Source organism: Protomyctophum parallelum (assembly GCF_964188405.1).
Source record: "Protomyctophum parallelum genome assembly, chromosome: 16".
Lineage (NCBI taxonomy): Eukaryota > Metazoa > Chordata > Actinopteri > Myctophiformes > Myctophidae > Protomyctophum > Protomyctophum parallelum.
This window is the reverse complement of record NC_139711.1, coordinates 49,163,107-49,176,808: the sequence shown is the minus strand read 5'-3', so window position 1 is coordinate 49,176,808 and position 13,702 is coordinate 49,163,107. Positions and strand designations below refer to the sequence as shown.

Sequence of the window (13,702 nt, the reverse complement as noted above, 5' to 3'; positions counted from 1 at the left end):
TGTTATAGAGCAGTCTGTTATAGAGTGGTCTGTTATAGAGCGGTCTGTTATAGAGTGGTCTGTTATAGAGTGGTCTGTTATAGAGCGGTCTGTTATAGAGTGGTCTGTTATAGAGCGGTCTGTTATAGAGCGGTCTGTTATAGAGTGGTCTGTTATAGAGCGGTCTGTTATAGAGCGGTCTGTTATAGAGCGGTCTGTTATAGAGTGGTCTGTTATAGAGTGGTCTGTTATAGAGTGGTCTGTTATAGAGTGGTCTGTTATAGAGCCGTCTGTTATAGAGTGGTCTGTTATAGAGCGGTCTGTTATAGAGTGGTCTGTTATAGAGTGGTCTGTTATAGAGCGGTCTGTTATAGAGTGGTCTGTTATAGAGCGGTCTGTTATAGAGTGGTCTGTTATAGAGTGGTCTGTTATAGAGCGGTCTGTTATAGAGTGGTCTGTTATAGAGTGGTCTGTTATAGAGTGGTCTGTTATAGAGCGGTCTGTTATAGAGCGGTCTGTTATAGAGTGGTCTGTTATAGAGTGGTCTGTTATAGAGTGGTCTGTTATAGAGCGGTCTGTTATAGAGTGGTCTGTTATAGAGCGGTCTGTTATAGAGTGGTCTGTTATAGAGCGGTCTGTTATAGAGTGGTCTGTTATAGAGTGGTCTGTTATAGAGTGGTCTGTTATAGAGCGGTCTGTTATAGAGTGGTCTGTTATAGAGTGGTCTGTTATAGAGCGGTCTGTTATAGAGCGGTCTGTTATAGAGTGGTCTGTTATAGAGTGGTCTGTTATAGAGCGGTCTGTTATAGAGTGGTCTGTTATAGAGTGGTCTGTTATAGAGCGGTCTGTTATAGAGCCGTCTGTTATAGAGTGGTCTGTTATAGAGTGGTCTGTTATAGAGTGGTCTGTTATAGAGTGGTCTGTTATAGAGCCGTCTGTTATAGAATGGTCTGTTATAGAGCGGTCTGTTATAGAGCGGTCTGTTATAGAGCGGTCTGTTATAGAGCGGTCTGTTATAGAGCGGTCTGTTATAGAGTGGTCTGTTATAGAGCGGTCTGTTATAGAGCCGTCTGTTATAGAGAGGTCTGTTATAGAGCCGTCTGTTATAGAGAGGTCTGTTATAGAGCGGTCTGTTATATAGCGGTCTGTTATAGAGTGGTCTGTTATAGAGTGGTCTGTTATAGAGCGGTCTGTTATAGAGCGGTCTGTTATAGAGCGGTCTGTTATAGAGTGGTCTGTTATAGAGCAGTCTGTTATAGAGTGGTCTGTTATAGAGCGGTCTGTTATAGAGTGGTCTGTTATAGAGTGGTCTGTTATAGAGCGGTCTGTTATAGAGCGGTCTGTTATAGAGCGGTCTGTTATAGAGCGGTCTGTTATAGAGTGGTCTGTTATAGAGCGGTCTGTTATAGAGCGGTCTGTTATAGAGCGGTCTGTTATAGAGCGGTCTGTTATAGAGTGGTCTGTTATAGAGTGGTCTGTTATAGAGTGGTCTGTTATAGAGCCGTCTGTTATAGAGTGGTCTGTTATAGAGCGGTCTGTTATAGAGTGGTCTGTTATAGAGCGGTCTGTTATAGAGTGGTCTGTTATAGAGTGGTCTGTTATAGAGCGGTCTGTTATAGAGCGGTCTGTTATAGAGTGGTCTGTTATAGAGTGGTCTGTTATAGAGTGGTCTGTTATAGAGTGGTCTGTTATAGAGCCGTCTGTTATAGAGTGGTCTGTTATAGAGCGGTCTGTTATAGAGTGGTCTGTTATAGAGCGGTCTGTTATAGAGTGGTCTGTTATAGAGTGGTCTGTTATAGAGCGGTCTGTTATAGAGTGGTCTGTTATAGAGCGGTCTGTTATAGAGCGGTCTGTTATAGAGTGGTCTGTTATAGAGTGGTCTGTTATAGAGTGGTCTGTTATAGAGTGGTCTGTTATAGAGTGGTCTGTTATAGAGTGGTCTGTTATAGAGCGGTCTGTTATAGAGTGGTCTGTTATAGAGCGGTCTGTTATAGAGCGGTCTGTTATAGAGTGGTCTGTTATAGAGCGGTCTGTTATAGAGTGGTCTGTTATAGAGCGGTCTGTTATAGAGCGGTCTGTTATAGAGTTTGTTATCAAGAAATAACACACCGCTGAATTCAGCGATTGACCAATCAGAATCAAGCATTCAACCGAGCCGTGTGATAATTGGCTGCATTTCCTCCCAGGCTCTGTCCCCTGTGTCTCCGTCCCGCTGCTGTCTCCGTCCCCGGCGTCCTACGCCGTCCCCTGTGTCTCCGTCCCGCTGCTGTCTCCGTCTCCAGCGTCCTACGCCGTCCCCTGTGTCCATGTGGAGACGCCCGCGGACCTCCTGAAGGCAGGGGGCGCTGTGCGCTACCCCGCCGTCATGAAGCTGGAGTACGGAGCCGGCGCTGTGGGCGTTCGCAAGGTGGAGTAACCCAGTTTACTTAACTTAACCATTTATACATTTAGCAGACGCTGTTAATCCATTCTGACCTGAGATCAGATTCATACGAGGTTTCCACTGGACACACACTGGTCTGATTAATCCATTCTGACCTGAGATCAGATTCATACGAGGTTTCCACTGGACACACACTGGTCTGATTAATCCATTCTGACCTGAGATCAGATTCATACGAGGTTTTCCACTGGACACACACTGGTCTGATTAACCCATTCTGACCTGAGATCAGATTCATACGAGGTTTTCCACTGGACACACACTGGTCTGATTAACCCATTCTGACCTGAGATCAGATTCATACGAGGTTTTCCACTGGACACACACACTGGTCTGATTAACCCATTCTGACCTGAGATCAGATTCATACGAGGTTTCCACTGGACACACACTGGTCTGATGAACCCATTCTGACCTGAGATCAGATTCATACGAGGTTTTCCACTGGACACGCACTGGTCTGATTAACCCATTCTGACCTGAGATCAGATTCTAAAAATGTCACAGTCGTTTTTCGAATTTTCAAAAATAGCAGATAGCATAATAGCTAAAGCATAACATGATGCTGACACCAAAATGGGTGCCCGGTCAGAATGGGTTAATCCATAGAGACTTACATTAAAGGAGAATTCCATACTAAAAGGCTTTTTTACCTTTCTTTGTAGTCGTTAGTTACGTCCCCACCAAAGAGGTCCAGGTGTTATTTTGTGCAAAAGCTCCTTATTGGCTATTTCCCCTACCATAAGCCCTCAATGAATTGCATTGAATTGATTGAATTGGGGCTATGGGGTGTTATGCTTATACGCTTATTTTCATCGCTCAAAAAAATATTTTTTTTTGTATATATCCTTTCTTCATATTGTAAATAGTATCCAGAGAAATATGTTGTCCCAGGGACCCCCCATCTGAACATATGTTGTTCTAAACATATGTAGTTCCAGGGACCCCCCTCCCAGAAGCAAAGATTTGAGTTAAAAACGTTCGCTCTGAAAATAATAAATATTCAAAGATTTGCGTCACATTTTCCAGATTTTTCAAAAAAATATCACCGAGTGGCGCGCTACGAGCTTGTATAGGTCTGCTATTTTCCAATAGCTAAAGTATAACATAATGCCTAAAAAACATCATCCTGAACAGTGTTGTTTTTGGCAGCAAATTTCTATTTTAGTTTTAGGTCTCTTGAATAGTTTTCACTTAGTTTTAGTCACATTTTAGTCACCTGGAATGTTCTAGTCAAGTGTTTAGTCTAGTTTTAGTCGACTAAATGTCATACGATTTTAGTCGACTAAATCTACAGTTGATTTAGTCGACTAAAATGTGTTTTGACAGGCCTTGATGTCGTTGTAATGACATATTTTACACTTTGGTTGCATGCTGAAAATAGCATGCAACCCAGCATAAAACTGGATCTCTTGTCCACTAGTCCCTTACTAACATTTTAGTCTAGTTTTTATTTGTTGACGAAATTATCAGTATATTTAGTCTTAGTTTTAGTCATCATAGATTCGTTTTTATTTAGTTTTAGTCGGTGAAAAAAGGTAGTCGACGAACATTTTTCGTCTTAGTTTTAGTCGACGAAAACAACACTGGTCCTCCTGAATGACACACGTGTTTTGTCCCAAACCTGGGCAGGTGTGCTCCCTGGAGGAGAGCCTGCTGCACATGGAGCGCATCGCGGGCGACCTGCGCGAGGAGACGGACTACCCGGGCATCGGGCTGGGCTGGGGCAACGCCATGACGCTGATGGAGTACGTGGGCGGGACCGAGCACGACGTGGACCTGGTGCTGTTCGACGGGCGCCTGGAGGGAGCCTTCGTTTCCGACAACGGTATTTATACGTGCTTGCGTGCGTGCGTGGACGTGAAGGTACTTCTAGCTCCCCTTCGTCAGCTGATCTGACCTTTGGTTGCTTTGAACCTTGACCTTTGGTTGCTTTGAACCTTGACCTTTGGTTGCTTTGAATGCCAGCATCAGAGTTTTGTACATGAAAAGTGGCATTCCACTTTTTGCAGAGTGGTACGTATGCCAAAGACCAATTTGCCCCTCAAGGAAATCTAGGAATATAAAATGTATGTATTTTTCCCCGTCGTGCCCTCAGTTCCCCTTCACAGAGACATGTAGTAAATGATGTTTCCTCCCTCTCTCTCCTTGCGTCCTTAGTTTAGTTTAGTTTATTTGCACAATAAAAACAGCACAAAAAGCCAAGGTAACATCAATAAAAGTGTGAAGTGTGTGCAGGTGAGAAAAGAAACCCAGGGAGGGCTTATGTGAGGTTCTCACCAAAGTTAATATACAATTTAACAAATAGTAATATACAAATAGTAAGACAAAGTAATCAAACATAGGTATGGAAAATAACAAAAACAAAAAACAACAAGAAATACATTATTTACACTTGTGAAGTGTGTGTGTGTGTGCGTGTGTGCGTGTGACTGAGTCAGAGTATGTCTGAGTATATGCACAATAAGGCTACATTACGTTAGAATCAATTGGAGAGGGTAACGTCCCACCAGGGCTCCTGGCTTCACGGAGACATGTAGTAACTGATGTTTCCTCCCTCTCTCTCTCCTTGCGTCCTCTCCTTGCGTCCTCTCCTTGCGTCCTCAGGTCCCACCAGGGCTCCTGGCTTCACGGAGACGGCGGCCCAGATGCCCTCGGGCCTGGCGTTGGACCGCCGGGCCCAGCTGATCCGCGCCGCGCACCACGCCTGTCTGGGCGTCGGCCTCAGGGACGGGGTGTTCAACGCCGAGCTGAAGGTTGTCGTTACGATCACTGTTGTTTTAAAACTGTTTTACTGCCAGGAATGGCCATCCATCCATCCATCATGGCCCATAGCACTTACCCCACCCCCTTAGATAGCATTTCTGCAGACTTAGATAGCATTTGATACAGACTTATAGCATGTTATGTAGACGGCACTATAATTGCATTGTATAATCATAGCACACCATAGTACATATGTATAGCATAGTAGTAAATATATATATATATATATATATATATATATAGTTTATATGTATAGTCTCATAATATAGATATTCCATTACTTTCTTAGCTTACGCATGTTTTATGATAAATGCTTTTGTGATGTATTCCCATGCTTTTGTTCTTGATTATTGTAAGTCTCTCTGGATTAAGAGCGTCTGCTAAATGCCTAAATTGTAAATTGTAAATTGTAATGGTTTACTCCAGGTTACTGTCGTTGCTATATACGACATACCCGCCTTTTGTTTTATGTGTTTTAATCCGCCGTGTTGTAATGAATAAAAATAAACTCTGTCTTCGCCGCGGAGATAGAGACTAGATGGTTTCTTTTTGATGACGAAACCGGAAATCAATTTACAATTACAATTTACAATTTAGGCATTTAGCAGACGCTCTTAATCCAGAGCGACTTACATGTAAGCAAGAACAAAAGCATGGGAATACATCACAAAAGCATTTATCAATATCATGAAACATGCGTAAGCTAAGAAAGTAACAGTGGAATATCTATATAATGAAACTATACATACACTATACATATAAACTATACATATTTACTACTATGCTATACATATGTACTATGGCGTGCTATGACTATATACAATACAATTATAGTGCTGTCTACATAACATGCTATAAGTCTGTGTCAAATGCTATCTAAGCCAACAGAAATGCTATCTAAGGGGTTAGGGTAAGTGCTATGGGCCATGATGGAGTCTGAAAAGGTGGGTTTTCAGACAACGGCGGAAGATTGGGAGTGATGCTGCAGTTCTGACTGCAATGGGAAGTGCATTCCACAGTTTTGGAGCCAGAAGGGAGAAGAGTTTGGGACGTGTGGAGCGTTGTCCCGGCGTTTTTAGTGAGGGTACTTCCAGTTTCCCTGCGTTGGCTGATCTGAGTGCGCGGGAGGGTTTGTAGGGTTCAATCATACTTGTAAGATATGGGGGAGCCATACCTTTGGTTGCTTTGAATGCCAGCATCAGAGTTTTGTATTCTGTGCGGGCAGCGGGAAATCGTCACATGATGTGGGCTGCTAGGGCTTCTGGGAAATTGAGGCCAATGCAAATTAATGGGGTACAACGCCTCATGGAGGCGGGTCTTGTGGTGCGTCTTCCGGGAGCACCAAGATGGTGGATGGTACGATCGGTTCATAACAAACCGAGGAACCTTTTTTTCGCTGGATTTTCACAGATTAAAAGCCCAAATAATTCAGCGTATGCTCTAAAGGCAATACAACAATCTCGGCAGTGAAGGGGGGTTGATTAAAATTCGGATTACGCGTTTAAACCAGTCAAACTGCTGAAGGTTGTCGTTACGATCACTGTTGTTTTAACTGAAGGCTGTCATTGGTCTGGTTTTGGTCGACTAATTGCCATAATGGCACCTGCTGAAAATAGCAGATCTACAACTGCGACGCGTTGTGTGAGCTTGTTGATCGTCTGTTTTCAGCATGCAAACAAGTGTAAAACGACTCATACTGGATCTCTAGTCCACTATAGTCCCTTCCTAGCATTTTAGACTAGTTTTAGTTGTTGACGAAATTGTCAGTATATATTTAGTCTCAGTAAATTAAAACGATAAGCTATGACGACTAACACTGTCTGTCTGTCTGTCTGTCTGTCTGTCTGTCTGTCTGTCTGTCTGTCTGTCTGTCTGTCTGTCTGTCTGTCTGTCTGTCTGTCTGTCTGTCTGTCTGTCTGTCTGTCTGTCTGTCTGCGTGTCTGTCTGTCTGTCTGTCTGCGTGTCTGTCTGTCTGTCTGTCTGTCTGTCTGTCTGTCCTCCAGATGACGCCCGTGGGCCCGCGTCTCATAGAGATCAACGCGCGGATGGGCGGGTTCTACCTGCGCGACTGGATCCTGGAGCTGTACGGCGTCGACCTGCTATTGGCCGCGCTGGCAGCGGCCTGCGGCGTCAGGCCCCGCCTCCCGTCGGCCGCGGGCCTGCCCGCGCGCGGACACTTCGCCGGCGTCATGGTGGTGGTGTCCCAACACCTGGGGGCGCTGAAGAGCACGGCCAGCCCCGCCAGGCTCCGCGCGCTGCACCAGGTCAGTGCCCCGACACCGGGGGGCGCCAAAGAGAGAGTTCATTTCCCACTGAGACCCCTTTTCCACCGGTTGGTTCCCAGTGGGAACCGGTTCAGTTCTTTGTGGTTTTTAGTCCATGAGCCAGAGCTCCATAATTGGTGGGCAAACTATACCCTATATTAAATTGTTTATAGGATAAATACAAGTAAATTAATACATGATAACCCTTCCACAGTAGTAGCTTTTTCATATTTTTGAGTATTGCATATTTTTCCTACATAATGCCTCATTTGCATATTTAAAAATGTAAAATTTGTAATACAATAAATCATTGTCTTCGTGTAAGTACTCAATTGGTGAAGTTTAATGGTGATAACAATCTAATATAGGTATGGTTTTGCACACTCAATTCATAATTAATGTTTCAATTTTGGAGCTCTGGCTCATGGACTAAGAACCAAGAAGAACTGAACCGGTTCCCACTGGGAACCAACCGGTGGAAAAGGGGCCTGAGCTTTTCTTTTGGTCTAACAGACGGTCTAATACCGCAATGCACTGTTTTCAGGACTGCCCAAGAAAACAACTGACAGATTACAACTTGTCCAAAATGCAGCAGCCAGAGTTTTAACTAGAACTAAGATGAGAGAACATATTACTCCAGTTTTGGCTTAAATGGTAAATGGTGCATTTATATAGCGCCTTTATCCAAGGCGCTTTACAGAGATTGTGCATTACATTCACCCATTCACACACACATTCATACACCGATGGCAGCGGAAACCATGCAAGGCACCAACTAGCACATCGGGAGCAATTAGGGGTTCAGTGTCTTGCTCAAGGACACTTCGACAGTAACTCTGGGGGAGCCCGGGTTCGAACTGGCAACCTTACGGTTACCATCCATGCACTCTACCCCTGAGCCACCGCCGCAGCTTCACAGCACTGGCTTCCGGTTGTTTTTAGGATTGATTTAAAAATTATTTTACTTGTGTATAAAGCTCTCAATGGTCTCGCACCTTCCTACCTACATGACTGACTGCCTAAATATGTCCCAAACCGCCCCCTAAGGTCTTCCACTGCTGGCCTGCTCGCTTTGCAACTAAAAAAATGGCAACAAAAGAATACGGGGAAGCAGCTTTTTGCTTCTACGGGCCGACGGCATGGAACAAACTCCCACTGTACCTTCGACAGGCAGCCTCTGTAGACATTTTTAAAGCTCAGCTCAAGACCCACTTCTACAACATTGCTTTGAATTGATCTTTTATTTTTTGTTATTCATGTCCTCACTGTATTGCATTACTACTTGTTTTTTTAATGTCGTTGCCTTGCTTTTCTTTTTTATTCTGCATTGTTCTGTAAAGCACTTTGAGCTGCATTCCATGTCATGAAAGGTGCTATACAAATAAAGTTTTATTATTATTATTATTATTAATATTCGTCTAAAGGGCCGTCTAAAAATGCGATTAAAAAACGGCTAAAAATGAACGTTTTTTTAGCGGCTGTTTAAACGTCTATATATAGACGGTCTATACGTTTAAACAACCGCTAATCAACGTCCGTTTTTAATCGCATTTTTAGACGCACGTCTAGCCAGCCGTCTTTTGCTCAGTGGGGTTACTAGACCCAGGGTGGGAACCCCTGTTTCTTATACTTTAGCTGTTGTGCTGCTTCTCTTCTTCCCAGCTAAGTCCTGCCCTATGCGGGAGCTAACTATTTCCGTAGACAACGCCCTGGTAACGTCTGTCCCAACAGCCAGGAATCTTGCTGTTGTCCTGGACAGTCAGCTCTCGTTCAAAACTCACATCACAGCTGTCACTCGATCCTGTAGGTTCACACTCTATAACATACGACGAATTAGACCGTTCCTCACCCAGGAATCAGCCCAGCTCCTAATCCAGACAACAGTCTTGTCAAAACTCGACTATTGTAACTCCCTCCTTACTGGCCTACCAGCATGTGCACTTAAGCCTCTCCAGCTGATCCAAAATGCCGCAGCTCGCTTGGTCTTCAACCAGCCAAAATTCTCACATGTCTCCCCCCTGCTCCGCTCCCTCCACTGGCTCCCGGTCGCTGCCCGCACAGAATACAAAACTCTGATGCTGGCATTCAAAGCTACCAAAGGTATGGCTCCCCCATATCTTGCAAGTATGATCGAACCCTACAAACCCTCCCGCGCACTCAGATCAGCCAATGCAGGGAAGCTGGAAGTACCCTCACTAAAAACGCCGGGACAACGCTCCACACGTCCCAAACTCTTCTCCCTTCTGGCTCCAAAACTGTGGAATGCACTTCCCATTGCAGTCAGAACTGCAGCATCACTCCCAATCTTCCGCCGTAGTCTGAAAACCTACCTTTTCAGACTCCATCATGGCCCATAGCACTTACCCCACCACCAGTGTTGTGACTAACGCCCTTACATGCGTTACGTTACATAACGTAATTACTATTTGCAGTAACTTGTAACCTAACGCTTTACATTTCCCCATTCCATAACGGCCTTATAGTTATTGTGCGAGCGTCACCCGCGTTATGGCGTTATGTCAACTTATGTGATCAGTGAAAAATTCTCGCCATGCAAGCGTCTCTGTGCTGCTGAAGTGAAGGGGCCAATAAAGTTGTGAATCGATATAATTCAACTAAACTGCGGGAGAAACACAGATGTACAAGCCCAACACGCTGGGCATTGCGACGGGTAGATAACTTGTAGATCTGCTACTTCCAGCGCAGGAAGGGCGCATGCTTTTGACGCTCTTTAACTATGCATTCAGCAGCCAGTGACAGACTCACAACACAGAACTTCGTGACAGAAGTTGACAGAAAACACGCGCACTGCAGCAGACGGAATGCACAGGCAGATCCGACACAAATTTATTGCACACATCTGTGTTTGCCTTTCATCCATGCTTCCATAGCCTTTTAAATCTTATTTCCCATCCACGGGCACAAGCAACGTGATATCATCAGCTGCAGCTTCCATCCGATCTGTGGTGGTGTTCTGCAGTGTTGACGAGGGAAGCTACTAGCTAGCATGGGAGCTAACGTTAGTTTCACTATGTAGGCTACTTTCCACCCCCTTCCCCAACCCCTCACAGTCACACTCGCTGCTGCGTTTACACGGGCAGACTGTATCGTTGCGTCTGCCCCTGTTTAATGGTCAGGGTTTCAGGCAGGTTTCAGGCAGACCTGTCAAAACTATGCACTTCCCAAAACAGACAAAAAGAGACATGCCATCACCTTAGAGTATAGGCCACCACCTATAAATTCAAACCCACCTCTGGAATATTGCTATCTCATTCCACAGTTTTTCTCTAATAAAGTTGTTTTTATTTGTTTTCTCATGTTCTCCTTGAAAAGTGTCTTTAGTACTCAGAGAAGCTTTATATAAATAATATTATCACTATTATTACTACTTGTTTTATTGCCTATGCTTATGTAGAAAAAAAGCTCACTGCTCAGGTCAAATAGGCCTATTGATATGCGATTAAAATGTGATTAATTGAGATGAAATCATCACAAAGCCTCCAATTAATTAGATGTTTTTTAATGAAGTCCCAAGTCTCCCAACCCTATATTCTTTATAGATCTAGCTTCAAAACAAAAGTTCCTAAAGGCTATTCGGTATTCGGTTTCGGCCGTTTTTTATATTATTATTTTTTAAAGTAAAGTAAAGTAAAGTAAAGTAGTTACTTTCATAATTTAATGTAAAGTAAAGTAACAAATTACTTTTTTAGATAAGTAACGATAACTATAATTCCCTACTTTTTAAAAGTAACTTCCCCAACACTGCCCACCACTAGATAGCATTTCTGTAGACTTAGATAGCATTTGATACAGACTTATAGCATATTATGTAGACAGCACTATAATTGCATTGTATGTAGTCATAGCACGTCATAGTACATATGTATAGCATAGTAGTATAGATGTATAGTTTACATGTATAGCTTCATTACATAGATATTCCACTGTTACTTTCTTAGCTTACGCATGTTTCATAATAATAAATGCTTTTATGTGATGTATTCCCATGCTTTTTTGTTCTTGCTTAATGTAAATCGCTCTGGATTAAGAGCGTCTGCTAAATGCCTAAATTGTGAAAATGTGACGCAGATCTTTAAATATATATTCTTTCAGAGCGAACGTTTTTAAATCAAATCGTGTCCGTCTGTCTGTCTGTCTGTCTGTTTTTTTCCCCAGAAAACTGTCATGATTTAGAAGACATTTGTAGAATCGTCCTCCTCTGAATGTTTTAATAATAACCTTTCCCCCCCATCTCCACCAGGAGGGGGCGCTGTGGCTCAACGAGCTGGCGGCGGACGACGAGCTGATCTCGGGGGAGTACGAGGAGCCGTTCTGCAACGTGGGCGTGCGGGACGCTCGCAGCGGGCGAGACGCTCGCGCACGCCTCCTGGCGCTGTGCCAGGCGCTGGGCCTGCACCGCCCGCCCAGATACGACCTGGAGTACTTCCTGTCGCACTTCAGCTAATAACAACCCCCCCCCCCCCCCCCCACACACCCCCAGGTTCGGAGGTCATTTCCGATTTTCTGTCCGGTCGTTGCGAACCGGAACATTGGTGGTTTTTCTGGGAGCGAGGACGGACATCGTCTTAGGCTAGCTCGCTATAGCATTGTTGGCGCTATTGCTGTTAGCATCCAAGATGGCGACGCGCGCCACACTAAAATTGTTTCTCAGCACGTGACACGCATGCACGCACGCACACACACACACACACACACAGACACACACGGCTTAGACACGGCTATGTGGCTACTTCAACCAATTAGATTGCTTCCTCTAAACGACCGTTTGTATAATTATACAACAGGCAATATTACATGAGAGGGTGTCATTCAACGTCATTAATGCGATACCTTTCGGAACTCGTTCCTACGGCACCGCAGGCGTTAACCCATTCTGACCGGGCACCCGTTTTGGTGTCGGCATCATGTCGTGCTTTAGCTATTTAAAAATAGCAGATCTACAAGCTCATATCGCGCCACCGAGTGGCGCGATACGAGCTTGTAGGTCTGCTATTTTTTTTTATCTCCGGCACCGCTGGGTCGATTGGCGTAAAAAAACAGAAAACGCGTCACCCATTTTTTCAATGTTTCCCAAAGTCAGTGACCCGTTTCCAACAACAAAAGGACTCAAATCGCGAAAACACAGCGTTGGATTTTTGCTATGGGACGTTTCGCGCACATTCCCACACGGCCCGAAGAAGCAATGTCCACATCGTCCTGCTATAGCGCCCTCTGGTGGTTTTACTCCAAACGTCACACTAATCGCTACACATTAGCCTTGATAACCAGGCCCCCCCCCCCCCTCCTCTAGATCAGAAACCCAACACGTTAGCTCAGGCTACGCTACCATAGTCATATGATCATGTGACATTAGCCTTGATAACCAGGCATTTGTCGGCGCAAAAAATGAAAGCCTGGAGGAACCTCATTGGCTGCTCTGCTCTGGTCTAGAAAGTGGGAGGAGTCAACCCTTTAAGGTGGGCGTCGCTCAAAATGATGTGATGTAACGCTGCACTACGGGGGGGGGGGGGGGGCGGGGGGGGGGCTGACGGACAGATCGGTGAACCAATCAGGGCGTGTGCCAATCTCAGCCACGCCCCCCCCCCCCCCCCCCCCCCCTCTAGATCAGAGACCCAACACGTTCGCTCAGGCTACGCTACCATAGTCATGTGATCAAGACGGATCTGTCAGATCTTTCACATTCCATTCTGATTGGCTAAGATACTGGCGTCTAAGGTTTGCAGGAGGAGTGGCTCGTTTAAAAGCATAAATTCTCAAGTCTTGAACGCAGCGTCCGTTTTGCCGTGAGTGAGATTATAGCGCCACCAGGAGGCACATTTTTTGCTAAACGGTTTATTATTATTATTATTATATATTTTTTTTTACTCCAGATTTTGTCCGAACATCGGTACACGTTATCTCTCTAGTCATGTGATTATGACAGACTGATCCTGATTGGCTAAGATTGACTCCTACTCCGTGGTCTGGGCGGAGTCCTGCACTTTTTTATCCAATGTTTGTCCCACAGTAGAATGCTGGGCTTTGATAGGTTAATAATGGATGTAACATTCGTAGAATGCTGGGCTTTAAATGGTTAATAATTTATGTAACGTTAGTAGAATACTGGTCTTTAAATGTTTAATAATTTATGTAGCGGACGAGCATTATAAACAAACATGAATTTAATGCATTTTTGTGATTGTAATGTATCGAAATTAATCACGTTTTAATCGCATATCAATATTTGATA

General features: G+C 44.4%; 1 protein-coding gene across 4 annotated transcripts in view; it reads left to right on the top strand.

Moving 5' to 3' along the window:
- The window catches only part of LOC310873098 (carnosine synthase 1-like), a 59,816-nt gene extending 46,833 nt beyond the window's left edge, over positions 1-12,983 (top strand). For 2 of the 4 annotated variants that reach the window (XR_014570455.1, XR_014570456.1), the window contains exons 14-19: positions 2,166-2,386; positions 4,055-4,250; positions 5,030-5,178; positions 7,192-7,452; positions 11,714-12,379; positions 12,451-12,983. Coding sequence is in view for 1 of the 4 variants with exons in the window: in XM_083785392.1 (XP_083641518.1) it covers positions 2,166-2,386; positions 4,055-4,250; positions 5,030-5,178; positions 7,192-7,452; positions 11,714-11,917 (1,031 nt within the window). In the remaining 3 variants the exon portion in view is untranslated. Of the gene's footprint in view, positions 1-2,165; positions 2,387-4,054; positions 4,251-5,029; positions 5,179-7,191; positions 7,453-11,713; positions 12,430-12,450 lie in introns of those variants that run through there. The other 2 variants (XR_014570454.1, XM_083785392.1) reach the window with 2 other exon arrangements.
- Positions 12,984-13,702: the final 719 nt, after the last annotated feature.